Source organism: Salvelinus sp. IW2-2015, linkage group LG8 (assembly GCF_002910315.2).
Source record: "Salvelinus sp. IW2-2015 linkage group LG8, ASM291031v2, whole genome shotgun sequence".
Lineage (NCBI taxonomy): Eukaryota > Metazoa > Chordata > Actinopteri > Salmoniformes > Salmonidae > Salvelinus > Salvelinus sp. IW2-2015.
Genome location: NC_036848.1, coordinates 8,142,243 through 8,165,653, shown reverse-complemented (window position 1 = coordinate 8,165,653; position 23,411 = coordinate 8,142,243). Strand labels below are relative to the sequence as shown.

The following is a 23,411-nucleotide window of genomic DNA, read 5'->3' as shown; positions in this document are numbered from 1 at the left end:
CTATTGTTTTAAGGCTCTCTTCGTGAGAATTGGCTGTTTGCTGTCATTCAGTTCTACTGATGGAAGCACACTGCTGGCATCAAGTATTCCGAAAATATAAAAGGGGCTAAACGCACATGGACTGCTTTCTTTCCCCCTCTCCAAAATCAGTTTTACATGTTCACAAGTTACCAATTATTAAGTGTCCAGTGAAATTCAAAATGTTGAACAACCTGTGTCCCAACAGCATGTGTTACTAATAGATAGAGTTCCCTTCATGAAAAGTTGTGAACAGATATTTCACTATTTGGGGCTTTTTTCATGTTCTAACGTTTTGATACATTACTTTTTGGATGTCAACAATTACTGACCACATTATTATTATTTGTCAATTTACAGGATCTGTTTTCAAGGATTGCCCCTGTCATATTTTAACAACCAACCACTGAAATAACTCCTTCCATTCCCTGTCATATTTTAACAACCAACCACTGAAAAACTTCCTTCCAATTCCTGTCATATTTTAACAACCAACCACTGAAATAACTCCTTCCATTTCCTGTCATATTTAACAACCAACCACTGAAAACTCCTTCCATTTCCTGTTCATATTTTAACAACCAACCACTGAAATAACTCCTTCCATTCCTGTCATATTTTAACAACAACCACTGAAATAACTCTTCCATTTCCTGTCATATTTTAACAACCAACCACTGAAATAACTCCTTCCAATTCCTGTCATATTTTAACAACCAACCACTGAAATAACTCCTTCCAATCCTGTCATATTTTAACAAACCAACCACTGAAATAACTCCTTCCAATTCCTGTCATATTTTAACAACCAACCACTGAAATAACTCCTTCCAATTCCTGTCATATTTACAACCAACCACTGAAATAACTCCTTCAATTCCTGTCAATTTTAACAACCATCCACTGAAATAACTCCTTCCAATCTCATAGATATATGTATTGCATCTCAATTGCCGTTTAAAAAAAAAGAAAAATCATCAAAAATATTTTGTCATTAAAAAAAAGAAATCAAACCTTAGCATATCTAAAGGGATAACTTTATACAACAGTGTTTGCCTTGAGTCAAGTCATTTCAGCATAAATGACTCCCTGTATTGTTCAACCTTGCATCTTTAAACAGTTTATCCTTGCCAGTCTGATTTGCGATCGTGACCCACCACCTTTATAATGCACGCTGTATAGACACAACGACACATTTCATGTTTACACTAGACATAGTGCTATGTACACATATTATATCATATATACACATATTATATCATATATACACATATTATATCATATATATTGTATTGTGTAAACCTGCACATTCTCTCACTGTTTAGTAGTATACATACTAAGCACAAATACTCTTTCAGCTTTTCTTCTATTGATTAGTACGGGGTTTTTCAGATGACAACTCATTTCTCAATCAGTATGTATTGCACTAAATTGTCATAAAAAAAATTCAGTACACCTTCTAGGGTAAGCCAAGAAGGCATATCCTGATAGGATACTCTCTAACACGGAATAAGGCGTCTTTGTACTTAGTGTGCGCTCTAATAAAGTGGAAGGAGAATTCAGTGATGTAAACATTCAGCTTCATGTGGTAAAGAGGAGGAGATGAGATAAATGTGGGGTAGAGAGAGAGGGATAAAACCTTAGAAAAAAGGAAAGGGGGTTTGCCAAGGCTGGGGCAGCGCGAGGCCCCATGCCCACACACAGAAAGGCTGCACAGTATTGAGGGACCGGAGGACAGGGGGACCTGGTCCTTTAAGAAAACAAGAAAAAGAGGGGGAGAGAAGAGGTCTTCAGTCTCCCAGCACACCAGAGGGCCATGGGTCCCCCTGGGATCCCCAGTGATGGCAGCGCTCACCCAAACACGAGACACAGACAGACGACTCACTCAGGTACACATTGGATACACGGTCGAGACTGGCTCTAACAACTGACACACAATCTATTTCGAGTTTTTTGCCACGAGGTGAGAAGTGGGAGATTTAGCGGGAAAACCAAGCTGACCTCCTTCACCTATCAGAGAGCTTGGGAGAAGTAAACAAGTGTTTCAGAGTAGAAGGAAGATAGAGAGTAAAAAGTGGGAGAGAGAACCCGAGAAGAAGAGGGAAGGAAAGGGAAGAGAGAAGAAGAGGGAATAGGGATAGAGAGGGAAGGAGAAGGAAGAGGGAAGTAGAGGGAAGAGGGAAAGAGAGGGAAGGAGAGGGAAGGAGAGGGAAGAGGGAAGGAGAGGGAAGAGGGAAGGAGGGGGAAGGAGAGAGAAGGAGAGGGAAGAGGGAAGGAGAGGGAAGAGGGACAGAGAGGGAAGGAGGAGAGGTAAGAGGGAAGGAGAGGGAAGGAAAGGGAAGAAGAGCAAATGGGGTTGACGCGCTTGACTGATGTTGTACCATCCATACCTCTGGGAAATTTCAACAGACTTCAACAGAGTTGATATCCCACCACCCCTCTCTTTCTCAGGTGTTAATGGTAGTATTACCTCTACCATCAGCAGATACAGAGGTAGTTCCCCTGTACGGTGAGCCTCGGACTCTCTCTCCCTCAGCTACACTGCTGGCTGCATCACAAAAGACACAGGCTGCATTAGAGCTCTATTAAATAATACAGAGACTTGGATTCATATAATAACAATAATCCTAATAATAATAATTTGGATTCAGGCAGGGGCTCTACATTCAGATCATTCAGGTGTACATTCCATTACTATAGTTTAGGGTATATCTGGAACTTGTAGTAAATGTCTGATTCTACTCTGTGCTTGAATAAGTTGACTTACTGACTGATTCACATGTTCCAACAGTACAAACAGTGCAGAGAATTGGCTACGATGGATTTTGTGATTTTCTTCTGAGAGTGAGTGAGTTTTCATAGGGTAAAAATGCCTTGAACTTTACTTCATGACATAATAGCATTGGTTGTCATAACCCCATTTATGTGTTGGCAGGATAGGAAGTGACTGCCATCCTAGATTAGTGTTAGCACAGCGTTTCCCAAACTCGATCCTGGGCCCCCCTGGGTGTACGTTTTGGGTTTTGCCATAGCACTACACAGATGACTCAAATAATCAAAGCTTGATGATGAGTTGGTTATTTGAATCAGCTGTGTAGTGCTAGAGCAAAAATCTAGACGTGCACCCAGGGGGGGCCCCAGGACCGAGTTTGGAAAACGCTGTGTTAGCAGGTTGTGTCTATCTCTTCAGCAGTGGGAACCTTCAGAGTAAAGCAGTCAATAGCATGGCAGAGTACAAGTCGAGAGAAGAAACATTATTACCTCGTTAAGAGTGCATAGATTAAATTAAGGAAGCACTAAAATGACATAAAACAAGATTTTTTCTTTTCATTTTCGATTTGTAAACTCTTTTAAGTTATTAAAATTATTTTTCTGCTTTTGTATTTTATGTCATAACACACATAGTTTTAACATCCACAAGTTTGCTAATATAGAGCAGGCTCGTTATATACTGTACGACGTAACGGCCAATACAGCTGAGCTTGCAGTTGCACCAGTAGTAACCAAGGGGGTACAAAAATACGACACACACGCAGACACACACACACACCACAATGACCAACGGAGGGAGAAACGTTTGCTACAAAGGTCTCGCCCGCCTGCACGCCCACTCCCAATGGGGCGACGACGAGTCACAAATAAGTCATGAACACAGACAGGAAGCAGCTTTTGTGTTCAGAGAGTTTCTATGTTGTTTGGTTGCTTTTTCCTCCATCCCTCCAACCCCTGCTAGTAGTATCCTCAGTCGAAAGAGACAAGGTCCGTTTCTTATTCCAATGTTAAAAATGTAAACATGACGAGGTGCCTTGGTTGAGGTACTGAGGCAAGTCTGGGGGTGGTTCGGGGGTTCTAAGGCGAGGCCAGCCGAGTCACCGTCAGCGATGCAGGCTCTTCTGGGCCTCCTTCAGCAGGGTGTCAAAGTCCAGGGCGTCATACTTGCTCTTTACCGGCCCTGGTCCCGCTTCGTCTGGACAGAAAAAGCTCTGTTAGAACAGTCATCATGGCTACATCCAACTCCATTACATCAATGTTACAGAGAGAGAGAAATATATACTACACATGAAGTATCTTAGCACTGCCAACAGTTCATACTCCTTAACAACATTTGACATTCATGTTTTGACTATACTTTGGCTGTATAACATGTTTTGACTGTCTCTCTGCATACCCAGATCAATGTATCTCTTCCTGCTGAGCCTGTGCATGCCACCCCCTCTGTTCTGGAAGAGCGGCTCTCGTCTGTGCTGGATCTGCTGGCCACTGGGCGCTTGACGAAACTTGATGACTCCACAGCGTTCCCTATGGACACACACGGACACACACACACACACACACACACACACAAAGACAGAAAGTTGCGTTTCAGGCTGACAGGCCAGGCAGGCAGATAGGCAGACAGGCCAGGCAGACAGGCAAGGCAGGCAGATTAAAAGGACCTACTCGTTTTTGGTGATGACTTTGCAGTCCTCTGGGTCGCCAAAGGCCTCGAAGCGTTTGCGCAGCATAGTTTGTGTGACGCTGCTCGGCAGGTTGTGAATGTAGAACACTTGGCAGTTGTCCTAGGCAACGACACCATGGTAACCGTCAGAACAAGACACTTGCTACAGTGGCAAAGCACGCCTACTTCACACATACACTACTATTAAAAAATGTGGGGTCACTTAGATATGTCCTATTTTTTGAAAGAAAATAACATTTCTTGTCCATTAAAATAACAGAAATACAGTGCAGACATTGTTAATGTTGTAAATAATAATTATAGCTGATAACAGCTTATTTGTTTAAGGCGTACAGAGGCCCATTATCAGCAACCATCACTCCTGTGTTCCAATGGAACGTTGTGTTAGCTAATCCAAGTTTAGCATTTTAAAAGGCTAATTGTTCATTAGAAAACCCATTGGAAATTATGCTAGCACAGCTGAAAACTGTTGTACTGATTAAAGACGCAATAAAACTGGCCTTCTTTAGACTAGTTGAGTATCTGGAGTATCAGCATTTGTGGGTTCGATTACAGGCTCAAAATGGCCAGAAACAAAGACCTTTCTTCTGAAACTCGTCAGTCTATTCTTGTTCTGAGAAATTAAGGTTATTCCACGCAAGAAATTGCCAAGAAACTGAAGATCTCGTACAACGCTATGTACTACTCCCTTCACAGAACAGCGCAAACTGGCTCTAACCAGAAGAGAAAGAAGAGTGGGAGGCCCCGGTGCACAACTGAGCAACAAGGCAAGTACATTTTGAGAAAAAGACGCCTCACAAGTCCTCAACTGGCAGCTTTATTAAATAGTACCCGCAAAACACCAGTCTCAACGTCAGCAGTGAAGAGGCGACTCCGGGATGTTGGCCTTCTAGGCAGAGTTCCTCTGTCCAGTGACTGTGTTCTTTTGCCCATCTTAATATTTTCTTTTTATTGGCCAGTCTGAGATACGGCTTTTTCTTTGCAACTCTGCCTAGAAGGCCGGCATCCCGGAGTCACAGTGTATATACTCAATAAAAATAGAAATGCAACATGCAACAATTTAACATTTTACTGAGTTACAGTTCATAGCAGAAAATCAGTCAATTGAAATAAATTCATTTCAGCTCATGAAACATGGGACCAACACTTTACATGTTGCATTTATATTTTTATTCAGTATACATAACAGGGTTGTATGACTTTGTCAAAACTCATAATGGAATAACTGGTGTTTACCTCGTCAATTTGAATCCCAGACTTGGAGATTTTGTTTCCCTGCTTGTCTCCGTGGCACGTTTCAGAGTTCTCACAGCTGAGGAGAGAGAGACACAAGGCAGAGATATTAGACAGGAGCGAATGGAAGAACCTGAGGTCACATAACAATGAGAAGAGCCACAGTACTCCTGGCTGACTGCTAATCAGAATGATCAGGGACTCTTTACACTACACTATTTTGATGACTCAAACCAGGTTAGTGTAAAGAGTCTGATCTAGATTCAAATCTCTCTTTAAAGGCCCAGTGCAGTCAAACACTTTATTTTCATGTATTTTATATATATTTCCACACTATGAGGTTGGAATAATACTGTGAAACTGGTGATAATGCTCTTTTAGTGTAAGAGCTGTTTGAAAAGGCCGCCTGAAATTTCAGCCTGTTTTGATGGGATGGAGTTTTGGCCTGCCTGGTGACATCACCAGGTGGTAAAATAGTTTATTGACCAATAAGAAACAGAGTTCCATACCTATCTGCCAATAACAGATCATTTTCAGTTTTCCCCTCCCCACTCCTAGTAATTATTGCTTGAGAAATTGCTCTTTGCTAAGAAGCTATTTTCGTTTCATTTCTTTTTTTAAACAATTTGATTTGAAAATAATCACAGTAAGGCTCTTAATTGTTACCCAGAAATGATTTGATATTGAGACACAGCAGATGCATTGGACGTTTAAGAGATGTCTCCCACACTACCTCCGGAGGTAGACATCTACCACATACATCTCCCACATGTCCCTGCAGGAATAACCTTAATAAACGTAGACAGCATTTTTACTGTTAGCCAAATTGAAAATGAAAGGCTTAAAATATCCTCACATTTGTGAATCATTGCATTAATCAAGTGTGCAACACTACATGCAATATGGTTGATATGAGAAGCTCCTGTATAGTTTGAATTGCTATTCTTATTTGGTTTGTCTATATACCCCGGTATTTACGGTATGTATTTACGGTACACACACACACACACACGAGGCAGGAATGTGGCTTGGGCAACACCACATCCAAGTCTAGTGTAAACAGAAAAGTTGCAAATCTGATATTGAAGAGAGATAGATCTCACTAGACATATTTTACTAATGTAAATCCTTATATCTGTGGTTTATATTCTCACCTGATGTCAGGCTTACTGCTAGGGGAGTGGGGCTGGCAGAAGCTGGAGTGGAGGATGGGGGAGGGAGAGCGGGAGCAGAGGGAGGAGCGCTCCCCCTCTTCATCTGACTTGTGGGGTGATATAGCATGGGGCGATCCTGATTGGTGTGATGCCGCGGTCGCCCTCCGCCCGTCCCCCTTGCCGTCAGCCCTGGTACCGTTACTCAGGTACTCTGGTACCTTGGAGAATAGTTTGTCTTCACGCTGATGTCCATAGCTCTCGCCGCCCAGCGCCCTTTCCCCCTTAGGCTCTGGCCCCTCAGAAGAAGAGCGTCCGAACAGAGAGTGGGACAGCATGGCGGCGGTTCTCTTCCGACGCTCCCCCAGGCTCAGCAGGCAGTAGTCGTGGTCTCCGAATGTCTGGTGGACTTTGGGATCTGCATCGCTGGCCTGGCCCATCTTGCGGAGCTGAGCGTAGAGTTCGGTCTGCTTGGGGAACTTGCGGGAGTTGGCCCGGGTGAGCCAAGAACCCTTCGACTCTCCTTTCCCCTCAGGCTTGAAAAGCTCGTCCTCCACAGGCTTGTGAGGGGGGGTGGTGGGAGGGGTGAGGCCTGAAAACACACGCCACTCTCATAAGTCATGTGGTTTCATACAGCTCTGACGGGTTAACATCAGAGAAACATCAACGATTCACAGACAGTGAATGTTAATGATCAACTGTTACTGGTTGTACAATCTGTTACTGAACTGAGTAACTGTCTGGTTATGACAGCGACATTGCAGAATAGCTGTCTTTCAACGGCTTTCCTAATAGAACAAATTGCTTTGATGCTGTTACATCGTAAACATTACAGTAACACAGCATCTTTGTTATGGCACAAGACAGGCACACAATCTCCTATTGATTTTGACAGAATATTTAACTTTCAATTGTTAAACGTTATGGATTTTGAGGACAATATCAGTGGCAGTCACTGCATTGTAATATCTGTTTTCTCTGCTACCCAGGTAGCTATGGAAGCAAATTAGCCCTGTCAAGATGACATTTACCCAGGAATAGAGTGAAGTCATGCTCTTTCCAATACAATACAAATACATTTCCCCTCTCCTCTACCACTCTACTACTGAGCTGTTAGTCACACTATATCTACAGTACATTATGTTACAGTACATTATGTTACAGTACTATATCTACAGTCTACAGTACATTATGTTACAGTACTACTATCTACATGCGCTCTACAGTACATTATGTTACATTACTATATTACAGACTATGTTACTGATATTATCTACAGTACATTATGTTTACAGTACTATATTCTACAGTACATTATGTTACAGTACTATATCTACAGTCTATAGTTACATTATGTTACAATACTATATCTACAGTACATTATATACAGTACTATATCTACAGTACAGTAGTGTTACAATACTTTATCTACAGTACATTATGTTACAGTACTATATTCTACAGTACATTATGTTACAATACTATATTACAACATTATGTACCTAATATCTACAGTACATAGTTTACAGGATATATCATATACCAGATACACCGGTTACCAACAGTTATGTTACATACTATATCTACTGTCTACAGTACATTATGTTACAGTACTATATCTACAGTACATTATTTACAGTACTATATGTTACAGCACATTATGTTTACAGTACTATATCTACAGTACAGTTACAGTACTATATATCTACCATACATTATGTTTACAGTACTATATCATATACCAGATACACCAGCACAGACATTATGTTACAGTACTATATCTACAGTCTACAGTCATTGTTTTACAGTACTATATCTACAGTCTACAGTTCATTATGTACAGTACTATATACAGTCTACAGTACATATGTTTACAGTACATATCACATAACATTATGTTACAGTACTATATCTACAGTACGTACAGTACATTATGTTACAGTACTATATCTACAGTCTACAGTACATATGTTACAGTACTATATCTACAGTCTACAGTACATTATGTTACAGTACTATATCTACGTCTACAGTACATTATGTTACAGTACTAATCTACAGTCTACAGTACATTGTACAGTACTATATCTACAGTCTACAGTACATTATGTTACAGTACTATATCTACGTCTACAGTACAATATGTTACAGTACTATATCTACAGTCTACATTATGTTACATTCTATATCTACAGTCTACAGTACATTATGTTACAGTACTATATCTACAGTCTACAGTACATTGTTACAGTACTATATCTACAGTCTACAGTACATTATGTTACAGTACTATATCTACAGTCTACAGTACAATGTTACAGTACTATATCTAACGTCTAACAGTACATTATGTTACAGACTATATCTACAGTCTACAGTACATTATGTTACAGTACTATATCTACAGTCTTACAGTACATTGTTACATACTATATCTACAGTCTACAGTACATTGTTACAGTACTATATCTACAGTCTACAGTGCATTATGTTACAGTACTATATCTACAGTCTACAGTACAATATGTTACAGTACTATATCTATTACCAGATTTACCACTAGGTCTATAGACATTATGTTACAGTACTATATCTATACCAGATACACTGGTCTACAGTACATTATGTACAGTACTATGATCTACAGTCTACAATACATTGTTACAATACTATATCTATAGTCTACAGTACATTATGTTACATACGTATATCTACAGTACATTATCATACAGTACTATTCTACACAGATACACTGGTCTACAGTATATTATGTTACAGTACTATATCTACACCAGATACACTGGTCTACAGTACATTATGTTACAGTACTATATCTACACCAGATACACTGGTCTACAGTACATTATGTTACAGTACTATGCTACTTCTGACAGACACAATAGGATATACATCCAAAATCCTGCTCTCATCCAGTCTCGTGAAGTCAAGGTGTAAAATATGTCACAATGATCAACACTGACTCAAAGCCCCAACATTACCTGCTGTGCCACACAGGTCCACGCTGAGAGTCTGCTCAAAGGGCTTGTTGGCATACTGGGTATCTCTGATCATGGGGATGAGAGAGAGATTTACTTTAATTGAATTGAGAGAGGGAGACAGAGAGAGAGAGAGAGAGAGACGGAGGAAGAAAGATTACAGAGTCATCATCAAGGCCAGGGGAAGGGGTGTGGGAGTTGGAGTAGAGGTAAAGGGGGTGGGGGACAAAGGATACTGCTGAGTGCTGAATGATGTTTCTTTAGGATTTCTTAAGGTGCTATGCGGGTTTATGAGGGTTTAGTAGGGTTTATGATGTTTGGTAGGGTTTTTGAGGGCTTGGTAGGGTTTATGAGGGTTTGTAAGGGATTATGATGGTTTGGTAGGGTTTATGAGGTTTTAGTAGGGTGTATGAGGGTTTAGTAGGGTTTATGAGGGTTTAGTATAGTTTGAGGGTTTAGTATAGTTTGAGGGTTTAGTATAGTTTATGAGGGTTTAGTAGGGGTTATGAGAGGTTAGTAGGGTTTATGAGGGTTTAGTATGGTTTATGAGGGCTTAGTAGGGTTTATGAAGGTTTACGTTTGAAGTTTGTATTACATTTTCATTGTGTATGTGAGCATTCCCTTTATCCTGTCATGTTTTTCTTTACAGCCGTCTGTGATTGGTATTACAGTACAAGCTACGTCTCCTATTGAGGGCTATTTGGGATCTGTGTTACCATGAAAGGCTTTTGTGGAGTGCTTTGGGGATATTACAGAGTCTACAAAGAAGCAACAAACTCTCTGGGAACCACAGAACATCACAGTAATTTTACACATGGAAGAGTTTCAGAAGTGAACATTAAAAAGAGCTTTGTGATTACTTGACTCTGGACAGATGGGCTAGCAGTATACAGTTGAAGTCGGAAGTTTACATACACTTAGGTTGGAGTCATTAAAACTCGTTTTTCAACCACTCCACAAATGTCTTGTTAACAAACTATAGTTTTGGCAAGTTCGTTAGGACATCTACTTGCGCATGACACAAGTCATTTTCCAACAATTGTTTACAGACAGATTATTTCACTTATAATTCACTGTATCACAATTCCAGTGGGTCAGAAGTTTAAATACACTAAGTTGACTGTGCCTTTAAACAGCTTGGAAAATTTCAGAAAATGATGTCATGGCTTTAGAAGCTTCTGATAGGCTAATTGACATCAATTGAGTCAATTGGAGGCGTACCTGTGGATGTATTTCAAGGCCTACCTTCAAACTCAGTGTCTCTTTGCTTGACATCATGGGAAAATCAAAAGAAATCAGCCAAGACCGCAGAAAAAAATTGTGGACCTCCACAAGTCTGGTTCATCCTTGGGAGCAATTTCCAAACGACTGAAGATACCACATTCATCTGTACAAACAATAGTACGCGAGTATAAACACCATGGGACCACACAGCCGTCATACCGCTCAGGAAGGAGACACGTTCTGTCTCCTAGGGATGAACGTACTTTGGCGTGAAAAGTGCAAATCAATCCCAGAACAACAGCAAAGGACCTGGTGAAGATGCTGGAGGAAACAGGTATAAAAGTATCTATATCCACAGTAAAACGAGTCCTATATCGACATAACCTGAAAGGCCGCTCAGCAAGGAAGAAACCACTGCTCCAAAACCGCCATAAAAAAAGCCAGACTATGGTTTGCAACTGCACATGGGGACAAAGATCGTACTTTTTGGAGAAATGTCCTCTGGTCTGATGAAACAAAAATAGAACTGTTTGGCCATAATGACCATCGCTATGTTTGGAGGAAAAGGGGGGAGACTTGCAAGCCGAAGAACACCATCCAACCGTGAAGCACGGGGTGGCAGCATCATGTTGTGGGGGTGCTTTGCTGCAGGAGGGACTGGTGCACTTCACAAAATAGATGGCTTCATGAGGAAAGAAAAATTATGTGGATAATTGAAGCAACATCTCAAGACATCAGTCAAGAATTAAGCTTGGTCGCAAATGGGTCTTCTAAATGGACAATGACCCCAAGCATACTTCCAAAGGACAAGAAAGTCAAGGTATTGGAGTGGCCATCACAAAGCCCTGACCTCAATCCTATAGAAAATATGTGGGCAAACTGAAAAAGAGTGTGCGAGCAAGGAGCCTACAAACCTGACTTAGTTACACTAGCTCTGTCAGGAGGATTGGGACAAAATTCACCCAACTTATTGTGGGAAGCTTGTGGAAGGCTACCCGAAACGTTTGACCCAAGTTAAACAATTTAAAGGCAATGCTACCAAATACTAATTGAGTGTATGTAAACTTCTGACCCACTGGGAATGTGATGAAATAAATAAAAGCTGAAATAAATCATTATCTCTACTATTATTCTGACATTTCACATCCTTAAAATAAAGTGGCGATCCTAACTGACCTAAGACAGGGAATATAGGAATATAGGATTAAAATAGGATTAAATGTCAGGAATTGTGAAAAACTGAGTTTCAACATATTTGGCTAAGGTGTATGTAAACTCCAGACTTCAACTGTATGTGTTGTAGTGTATAGGAATATAGTATGGAAAACAAACCCTGTAGATATGGGAGTCAGCGGCAGACAGAGGCAGCTGCGTTTCACTGCAATAAGGAAAACAACAGAAAGAGTCAATGGTACCAATGATTACATGCATGGTCAGAGAACACCACAGCAGATCTAGCAGGTGTAGAAATAGCCTTTTGCTTAGCATGCTGTGTAACAATGCTGGGGCTCTTTATTTTTCATTCACGTCAAATTTAAGAAAGATGCTGCATGATGGAGTCATGTGGACTGACACAACAGGATTGGTGTAGAGAGCTTAGGACTTCATCTTCCTTACCGTTTTGACAGCAGATGTTATCGGGTTCCGCTGCGTCTGCCGTGGTTTGGGAAGAAGTACTGTTGTTAGGGGTGGTGGTGTCTTTCTCCAGGTCGTGTCCCATGGGGTGTTTGACCGCCATGTCCTCCTCGCCAAGGTGCCCGGCTCCCGACACAGGCTCCACCCTCATCCGGCCCGCACACACCTTCTTGGCGAAGCGGCTGGGGAAAGAGGCGAGCCTGCGGGAGCGGCGGACAGAGAAAGACGCGTCCTCCAGATCGGGGCTCTTCGGGGCTTCTAGGGACCTGTCGCTCTCGGAGTCTTTTCTAAGCACTGGTTTGGTTGAACGGGCAGCCGGACTGGGGGTCTCAATCTTTCTGTCCTGCGTTGGTTTTGGGATAGCTCCTCTGTTATGGGTGTAGGGGGGGCTGTGGAGTCTGTAAGGCTTGCTCATGTCAAAGGATTTGACCGCTTCGAGCAGTTCGCGCAGAAGAGAGTTGGCTTTGAACTCCCGTCTGCGTGTGAAGGCGAGGCGCGGCCGAGGGGCGCAGATCTGGGCCTGGGTTGCAGCCTTGTGACAGTTTGGGGAGATACGAGCAGGAGGGTACTCAGGCCTGGCCCTGCGTACCTGGCCTGGGCACTCGCGCTCCTTGCGCTCCCAGATGGCCTGCTTGCGCATGGGGAGGCAGTATGTGTGCATGTACTTGATAAGCTCCACCACAGAGTGCAGTTCTTTCTCCGAGGAGAACTGAGGCTTGGAGGGCTCAGGCGGGGTGGCGCTTTCACCCTCACTGCTCGAGGTCTCCTCCTCGTCTTCTTCCTCCTCGGACTCACTGTCCTCCTCGTCATCATCTTCCTCCTCCTCCCCGTCCTCCTCTGTGTCAGCTGAAGGAGTGTCCTCGGCCTCCTGTGTGGTGGTGAGGTGCCGGTGGAGCTCTGTGCACAGACGTCCAGCTGGTCTCACCGCTCGGGGCTTACGCTCATGATGTGTGCTTTCACGCTGCAGAAAGAAACAGAGAGAAAGAGATGGGTTACTACCTACAAACATGACCTTGGTGAGTCTCTGTGCACGGCATGATCCAAGAGATTAAGGAATGACTTCTACGTCTAGTCAATGACTACATACCGTACAGCGTGAACAAGTCATGACTACATACTAGGGCTGGGCGATATACCATATTTTACAATATACCGGTATTGATGTAGGGACCGGTTTGGGTTTTTACCTTCTATACCGCTATTTGAATGTTTGGTTTGTTAAATGTGATACGCCATGTGTAATGTCAATTTTGATAGTTTACTTTGCTACTTGAGTCATCTCTCTCCGCTCTTTCTCTCCGTGCCACTTTCCACACAGACCTAGCCACGCCTATCACTCAAGGAGCGCATTTGACGTTCCTCAACCACCAGACACTTACGTTCAGTCTACTTTGTCAATGCAGCACATGCAACAATGTTGATGACAACAATGCTCTTTTCACTTTGCTTCTTACTATAAATCCACTAGCGTTCTATAATGACACTATTAGTTTGTGATTCTTACATCAGCAAACAGCTAGTTTGTCTTTTATTAGTAAGTTGCCTTAATTCTTGTGATACGCTAATTGTGATACGCTAATTGTTAGCCGCTAATGCTAATAGCTAGCTTGCTAATAAATGTACTGAGTAAGAGCAAACGTAGCTAGCTAATACAGCCTGATAATACCAGTGATGGTGTAGACCTAAATCAGTGTGCTGTTTGTGCAACAGTATCTTCTAAATCAAAGAGGAATATGCAAAGCAAGAATATGTTAGCTACATGAAGTAGCTAAGAGAAAACATGCAATGTAGCCAAAGCTTATAGGGTCCCCTAGGAAACACTTATCAACACTTTATTTCCTATCCTGTCACAATAACTCCTCCCTGGCACTTTAATTTGTCGTCATCTCAAAAAACACTGTATTCAAAGTGCCCACTATTATATTCTAACTATACAATTAGAATAGTCATTCTACTTCCATGATTCCAACAGTTTTGCTCTAATTCGCAAGTCAAACCGCAATTGCAACATTTGGTTAAAAATAAGTCCTCGATTATTTGCCATTATCGTGCAGCCCTACGTGGCAGAGTGGAAATTATTTCCAGTAAAGTACTTCAGTAAAAATACTTTCAAGTACTACTTAAGTAATTTATTTTGGTATCTGTACTTAACTTGACTATTTTTACTTTTGACAACTTTTACTTCACTACATTCCTAAAGAAAATACTATACTTTTTACTCCATACATTTTCCCTGACACCTAAAAAGTACTCGTTACATTTTGAATGCCGTACAGTGTGAACAACTCATGACTACATACCGTAACAGAGTAAACAACTCATGAGCAACCAAAACCAACAGAGACCCTTCTTTGTGATTGTGACAATTTGCCAAAGTTATACAACCCCCCCCCCCTCATATGAATTAAGATTATAATCACTTTATGCATATTAATTGTACACAAGGTCCAACTGAAATTTGACTTCTTTATCCCAACCTCCAAAAGACACATACAGGTTGGAGCAGGGGGCTGCCACACTGGGTGCCCGTGGAGCAGTTGTTGTGTAGGGGTTGAATGCATTGCTCTATGGCAAAATGGCATCTAGGATCTGATACCAACAGCACTCTGGTTACCAGCTCACCTCATGACAGATTTGTTCCCACCAGACACGAGATTCTAAATGGCAAACCCTCCGGTCCTGGCTTCCCTCTCTAATCACTACGCTACCTGCCGCATACGAACGTTCCAAGTGTATATCTGCAGCCATCTGTCACTCAAAGATGTCACATGCTTTGGCCCCGGCAAACCAGAACTGAAAAGCAAGAACAGGATTGGACAGGACAGGGGTAATATATGATAAAACACAGGCTTAGTATAAAACTAAGGGTCATAATATAGCACTAAGGGTCATAGTATAGAACTAAGGATCATAATATAGAACTACGGGATATAGCATAGCACTAAGAATCATAATATAGAAATAAAGGTCATAGTATAGAACTAAGGGTCATAATATAGAACTAAGGATCATAATATAGAACTACGGGACATAGCATAGCACTAAGGATCATAATATAGAAATAAAGGTCATAGTATAGAACTAAGGGTCATAATATAGAACTAAGGATCATAATATAAAACTACGGGACATAGCATAGCACTAAGGGTCATAATATAGCACTAAGGGTCATAATATAGAACTGAGGGTCATAATATAGAACTGAGGGTCATAATATAGAACTGAGGGTCATAATCTAAAACTAAGGGTCATAATATAGAACTAAGGGTCATAGTATAGCACTAAGGATCATAATTTGGAACTAAAGGTCATAATATAGAACTAAGTGTTATAATATAAAACTAAGGGTCATAGTATAGCAGTCAGGTCAATATATATAGCACTAAGGGTCATAATACAGCACTAAGCGTCATAGTATAGAACTACGGGTCATAGTATAGAACTAAGGGTCATAATATAGAAAGCCTTTCCTGTCGTGTGGCCTATGCATCCGCTCTCTCTCTCTTTATTAAAGTAAAGATTCACCCATTTTGAATGTTGTATTGTTTTTGTGCATCTCCAAGCGACGTTCGATTCCCGGGGTCATTTCATGTTTTCATGTGTATCTGAGCAATTGCCGTTCAAGCAGGCTGAAATACAGCTGGTATGACGTAGCATTGCGATAAAGTAGTAAACTCTCACTACACTGGAAGTTAATAGGAATAGGAATTTTATATTGTGAAAACATTTACCATACATGTCAGATTTCAATACATATGCTGTTGTCATAACGCGAGAGGTTGTCTCGAATGAGCCATTGATCATATTTTTTATCGATATTCCTACCTCGAGAAAAATGTAATTTAACAGAGGATCTAACACATTTCTCCTATTTGTCTGCCTCTTCAGTCCAGGGTGCATTGCATGGTGCTGTTGCGAATGTCAGACTCCACTCTGTGAGGCACATCGATCTGAAGGTTGAACATGGTGAGATTGTAGAGCAGTTTGTTTAGGTGATTTTACAGCTAACTAGCTACTTCACATGCAGATATTGACTTTGGTATTATTGTGTGTAGCTACCTAGCTAGCTAGCCAGCTCACAGAGAGAGCATTGCATTGTGGATTTTGTAGTCGACTTGTGCTACAATAGATTTCCACAACCATTTTCACATGTTGCTACCAACCTTATTACAACGACAAAATTAAGCATTTGTTCACAAAAAAATATTGTTTTCACATATTAGTGTTATGTAACATTTATAGGAATGAGTGGTTCTGGGTGGATTTTTCCTTTACGTGTCCCATGTACCCATTCTGGGCTGCTAAAGCTCTATTCTAGACAGAGCTCTTTTCTAGACAGAGCTCTTTTCTACAAAACAGAGCTCTATTCTAGAACACAGAGCTCTTTTCTAGACAGAGCTCTTTTCTAGAACACAGAGCTCTATTCTAGACAGAGCTCTTTTCTACAAAACAGAGCTCTATTCTAGAACACAGAGCTCTATTCTAGACAGAGCTCTTTTCTACAAAACAGAGCTCTATTCTAGAACACAGACCTCCAACTCACTCACCTTAACCAAAGGCCTGGCAGGTTTCATATGCAGGCTCCGGCTGCTATGGCGATGCACACTGCTACTGCTGCCCTCTTTGTGTGACTCCAGGCCCGTGGGCACGTTAGGGGGGGACAGCAGGAGCCTTTTCAGCTGTAGGGAGGGGAACATAGGTTGGGACAACTGTCATTTACATGTCTGCCAATCAATCCATCCATCAGCAGAACATACAGTATCATCACTCCTGACAGGGTCCATTCCGCCGCAAAAACCCATCTTCCCTTTCTGCTCCCCCGTCCAGCGTTCAAACCGAAGCTGACAGGAGGAAGCTGTGTGAATATAAGATCAAAAGGAAATGTGATTCTATTGCTCTCCTAGTCACTTTTCAACCAGGAGGTAATGCTGCATTGCAGTTCAAAAGGGCATTTTGTTCCCTCGCATTTCATTCATTACACATTGAGGCAGCGGCATCGCATGTGAAATCATCAGATGATATAAATCTGCTTACAACAACAATCCCCTAAGCTGCGCTGGTTTTGGAACACACTGAGGATGTCACCGGAGTGCTGACTGTAGATGTGAGGGAATGATGTGGCTGGTTCCAGTATGTTTGGCTGCTAGTTAATACTAACTGGTCTTATATGTCATGTTGAAACAGATGATGAAATAGATGAGAAGAGCAGTGTTAATTGAGTTGCCCATCCCTGTCAGCATGTGCCAACCCAGCATGGGCTTCAATGGTGCCTCTCAGTGTTTCATTGAGGAAAGTGAAGGGGCGCTGAAGGTTTCCATCTCTATGTACGAAACACTGTTGGTGCGCCAGGCCACCCATGCCATGAAAGACTACTCTACTCTGGACCAATTCCTGCACTGCCTGGCTCAATGTAGCCCTTGTTCTCTGCTGCTCACAACCTCTCGCACACACACACACATACACACACAACACACACACACACACACACACACACACACACACACACACACACACACACACACACACACACACACACACACACACACACACACACACACAGCACACACACACACACCAACACCAACAACACGGAGTCAGGTGCAGTTACAGATCCTACAGATCCTGCCAGTAGAGGGAGTCTTGCTCCTCCACTCACAAACCAGTCATGACACCCCAGGGTAATCTCGTTCCCAGACACTTCCGCCCAAATGCGCAGAGTCTAGCGGACCAACACGTCACACTTGGCATTTGTTAGCCATTGCAGAGAGCTGGAGAAACTCAACCAACCAATCATCTCCCACAACACATTCTCACACCACAAGCACAGAGCCACACCTCACAGTCATGCGATTCGCTAATATTAAATGATGACAAATACTTTACTCAGTAAGTCACTCCCATAGAATCTCTATGGTCACTCCCACTAAGGCCAACTTTGAGTGGTTGATTATACCAGGCTTATATGCGCTGTGCGACAAGGTTACCCCAGGGTCACAACAATAAATCCTCTGGTCTGTCACTGGGATGGAGAGGGACTGACTGACAGGCAGGGAGGTGACTGTTACGTGTCACCATGTTAATCCACATTTCAAAATATAAATGGGCCTTTTTGCCTAAAAACAGATGTTGAATTATAATGACATCTTATTGGCCATCAATCCACTACTCTAGCTTATTATCTATGGGTCTGTATATTTGTCAGTAAAAACACCACAAAATGTTAACCTCTGAATGACTAGCATCACAACAACGTTTACCTCTGAATGACTAGCATGCCAAAACAACGTTTACCTCTGAATGACTAGCATGCACACAACGTTTACCTCTGAATGACTAGCATGCATAACAACGTTTACCTCTGAATGACTAGCATGCATAACAACGTTTACCTCTGAATGACTAGCATGCACAACAACGTTTACCTCTGAATGACTAGCATGCACAACAAGTTTACCTCTGAATGACTAGCATCAACAACTGTTTACCTCTGAATGACTAGCATGCACAACAACGTTTACCTCTGAATGACTAGCATGCACAACAACGTTTACCTCTGAATGACTAGCATGCACAACAACGTTTACCTCTGAATGACTAGCATGCACAACAACGTTTACTCTGAGACTAGCATGCCAACACGTTTACCTCTGAATGACTAGCATTCACAACAACGTTTACCTCTGAATGACTAGCATGCACAACAACGTTTACCTTGAATGACTAGCATGCACAACAACGTTTACCTCTGAATGACTAGCATGCACAACAACGTTTACCTCTGAATGACTAGCATGCTAAACAACGTTTACCTCTGAATGACTAGCATGCACACAACGTTTACCTCTGAATGACTAGCATGCATAACAACGTTTACCTCTGAATGACTAGCATGCACAACAAGTTTACCTCTGAATGACTAGCATGCCCAACAACGTTTACCTCTGAATGACTAGCATGCATAACAAATGTTTACCTCTGAATGACTAGCATGCACAACGTTTACCTCTGAATGACTAGCATGCATAACAACGTTTACCTCTGAATGACTAGCATGCACAACAACATAAACAGAATACCAGTTTTGACTCATTTTGTCGTATTGCTGCTATCAGTACCAACTGATACCAACTCCCATTAAGATTCTAAGCTATCTAAGGACATCATGAGGGTAATTTCCATCAATTTGTTAAAAATGTCCCATCCGTGGGTATATATAGAGTCTGAATTGTTCTCCTGTAATTGTAATTATCTCTGAGAGGCAGAGTGACTTGAGGTAGAGACCATGTAGTATGTAGATAACTTTTTCCCTCAGCGCTGTAACCCAATAGGACCTTTGTAACCTTGCCTTGATCATTTGGGATTTCTGTCTCTTTAAACCCGCTCCAAAGTTTCCAAATTAAGGAAAATTAAGGAAGATTTTGCTTCATTGGGTGGACAAGAATATAGGACATATTACAGGAGGAATAAGGACATATTACAGAGGAATAAGGACAATATTACAGAGGAATACGGACATATTACAGGAGGACATAACGACATATTAGGGAGAATAAGGACATATTACAGGAGGAAAAGGACCTATCCAGGAGTGATAAGCATGGGAATAGACATATTACAGGAGGAATTAGGCATATACAGGGATTGATAAGGACTTATCACATGAGGAATAAGGACATATTACAGGAGGAATAAGGACATATTACAGGAGGAATAAGGACATATTACAGGAGGAATAAGAGGGCATATATTACACCAGAGCTACCTACATGCTCATCCGAGCACACAGAATATCAACTGGCCAAATGTTTCCCAATGTAATGAAATCTGATTAATGTATTCTCTGTAAAATATACCAGTTTTCTGTTGCAATCCACAGCAAGCATGAGTAGATAGGGACAACAGTTGAAAATCAAAACGTTTTTCCTGAGAGGGGTGCAGGGGAGAGAGGGTAGAGGCATCCCAAAGGACAGTGTGAAAAGAGGAGAGTGGGTCACAGGGTTAGCGCCACAGTGTAACTGCTGGCGCTATAGGATGCTGGGCTGGGTCCTAGGAGTCAGACATGGGTATGACAGTAGTATATCACCCCTTTAAGATGGCAAAGGAGTGAGAGAGAAATAGAACAGAAAAAAAGAAAGATTGAATGAGAGTTAGGTGCATCCGGAAAGTACATGTTCAACATTTTGTTACGTTACAGCCTTAATATTTGAAAATATATTAAATTAAATGTGTTATTATGGGGTACACACAATACCCAATAAGACAAAGTACTGACTAAGGGTCTGAATACTTATGTAAATGTTATTTTCCCATTTTTTTGTGTGTATATTGATGAGGGGGGAAATGATTTAATCCATTTTAGAATAAGGCTGTAACGTAACAAAATGTGGAAAAAGTCTAGGGGTCTGAATACTTTCTGAATGCACTGCGGAGGGGGGGTCTAAAAGAGGTGAGAGCCACAGTTTCTTTAAGAGAACATGTTTGTGGTCCAGGTTGCCTGCCTGTGCCTGCCAGTAAAAAGCATTCTCATTAGAAGTAGTGGTTGCTAAAAAGAATGGAAAAGCCCAAAATGAGAAAAATTCAGACCTTTGTTGCCTATCATACCCATGTTGTGGGGTAGTCAGAGCAGAGGCCCATCCAAATCCACCTTAAACAGTGAGGAAGGGTTCTTACTAGAGACGAGGCTTCTGTCTCTGGGCTCAGGGAGCCTGAAGGGAAGGGGAGGTCCTCCTCGCACCCCTCCCTCAGCGAGGGAAAAACAGACAGCCCCCCCTCCTCGTCCTCCACCATGCCGTCCAGGCTGTCTGTGAGAGCAGCCAGCAGCGCTGCATTCTCATCTTCTATCTGGAGGGGGCAGGAGAGAGAGAGAGGGCATCCGTGAACACACTACTACCCACTTACAACACAGTCAGTTACAACACAGAGCACTCTGCATTTGAATTCTGAAATGGCTACTGTAGTCTGAGAGCACCATCCATCCATACACAGTGTTGTTCGTTTTAGCAGCTGCCATGTCACTAAGAGCATAGAGTCTGGTGGTGGGATGATAACAGAGCGGAGACAGCCTATGGGAAGTAAACAAGGTTTCACCCCCCCCATCTGAAGGTTAAATGAACTAAGCTGGGAGATCAATGGCTTCCACACTGGCATCCAAAACAAGGCCCGGAGGCGATCGTCCCAATCCAATCGCTACTCTATCCCGCTAAAATCAATCTGAACAAGGGTTTATTATCAAGTGGATGGTAAATTAGACAACAGCGTTGGGTGGTGGGGCCCGGCTCACTCAATCACTACCATGGTGGGTGATGTTAATGAACTCATTATGACATCTGTGCATTAGTCTGATCAATAAAAATTCTTAGATGGGAGTCTACAGTCTTATCACAGACCAAGACTGGAGCCTCTTCAGTTTACCAATAATCTGTGTAGTCTAGTCCTATGTAGGGTTGCAAAATTCTGTGAACTTTCAATAAATTCCCTGGTTTTCCCGAAATCCCGGTTGGAGGATTCCTGGAGTCAGGAGAGAAATCCAGAATCATCCAAACAGGATTCCTGGAGTCAGGAGAGAAATCCAGAATCATCCAAACCAGGATATTCTGAGAAAACCAGGGAATTGATTGAAAGTCCCAGGCATTTTGCAACCCTACAATTTAGAAGGGTTCCAAAGGAGTTCTTGGCTGTTCCATAAGAGAACCCTTTTTTGGTTCCAGTAGAACCTTTTTTTTGTTCCATATAGAATCCTCTGTGGAAAGGGTCTTCTACGTGGAACCCAAAAGGGTTCTATCTGCAACAAAAAGGGTTCTTCAAAGGTTCTCATATGGGGACGCCAAAGAACCGTTTTAGGTTTCTAGATAGCACCTTCTAAGATTCTAGTCCCTATGTTGGAGTTCTATATACATAGGTAGGTGGTCCTGGTGGAATCCTAGCCTGGTCCCAGATCAGTTTCCAAGACAGAACAAACAGAACAAACATATCTGGGCCTGTATCTACAAAGCATCTCAGAGTAGGAGTGATGATCTAGGATCTGTCCATCTAATCTTATTCATTATGATCTAAAAGGCAAAACTGATCTTAGATCAGCACTCCTATTCTGAAAAAATGATTGATACGGGCCCAGGCTAGTGGAATCCTGAGCACGCGGGCCGAGCGTCTCACCTCAAAGAGCTCGGGGTCTCCCGTGCTGTACTGGATTGAGGCAGGGGAGATTCGGCATTGTCGTTGCACCAGTGGAGCTCACTGAGGCAGTTGACTGAGTCAAGTCGCTGGCGTCCAGCTGAGAGAGGTCAATGTCAGGGAAGTCAGCGTCCAGGCGTCGAGCAAGACCTCCTCCTCCCCATGAACTGTAGAGAGAGAGAGAGAGAGACCAGAGGAGGAGAGAGAGGGATGAAGAGAGAGGGAGAGAGAGACCGAGGGAGGAGGGGTGGAGAGAGAGAGAGAGAGAGAGAGACCGAGGGAGGGAGAGAGGGTTGAAGAGGAGAGAGAGAGACGAGGGAGGAGAGGAGAGTGAAGAGGAGGAGAGAGAGAGACCGAGGAGGGAGAGAGGGTGAAGAGAGAAGGAGAGAGAGACGAGGGGAGGAGAGAGGGTGAGAGAGAGAGAGGAGAGAGAGACCGAGGGGGAGAGAGGGTGAAGAGGAGGAAAGGTCAGGTTAGACTCTTGTTTGATCAAAGTCCTTTTAAGAAATACAGTACATTGAAGAT

General features: G+C 42.3%; 1 protein-coding gene across 2 annotated transcripts; it reads right to left on the bottom strand.

Moving 5' to 3' along the window:
* Positions 1-633: 633 nt before the first annotated feature.
* On the bottom strand, positions 634-23,019 carry LOC111967349 (peroxisome proliferator-activated receptor gamma coactivator 1-beta-like). 2 transcript variants are annotated; one of them, XM_023992298.3, is made up of 11 exons: positions 22,869-23,019; positions 21,387-21,557; positions 17,264-17,395; positions 12,699-13,677; positions 12,414-12,459; positions 9,861-9,925; positions 6,865-7,453; positions 5,714-5,789; positions 4,459-4,577; positions 4,187-4,317; positions 634-3,985 (listed from the first exon to the last, which is right to left on the bottom strand). In XM_023992298.3, the coding sequence occupies exons 2-11, from the start codon at positions 21,501-21,503 to the stop codon at positions 3,894-3,896; spliced, it is 2,346 nt and encodes a 781-aa protein (XP_023848066.2). In that variant the 5' UTR covers positions 21,504-21,557; positions 22,869-23,019; the 3' UTR covers positions 634-3,893. The 2 variants fall into 2 exon arrangements, with proteins under 2 accessions (XP_023848066.2, XP_070300827.1); XM_070444726.1 differs by lacking the exon at positions 22,869-23,019 and having other exon boundaries at positions 21,300-21,480.
* Between the last annotated feature and the right edge of the window lie 392 nt (positions 23,020-23,411).

Excerpts from the sequence above, each read along its gene's own strand:
- LOC111967349 (XM_023992298.3), bottom strand. The coding sequence starts at position 21,503 with ATGGTGGAGGACGAGGAGGGGGGGCTGTCTGTTTTTCCCTCGCTGAGG. Across the intron at positions 17,396-21,386 it reads AGACAGAAGCCTCGTCTCTA|CTGAAAAGGCTCCTGCTGTC; the intron begins GTAAGAACCCTT and ends CCCTCCCTACAG. Across the intron at positions 4,318-4,458 it reads AAAGTCATCACCAAAAACGA|GGAACGCTGTGGAGTCATCA; the intron begins GTAGGTCCTTTT and ends GTGTGTCCATAG.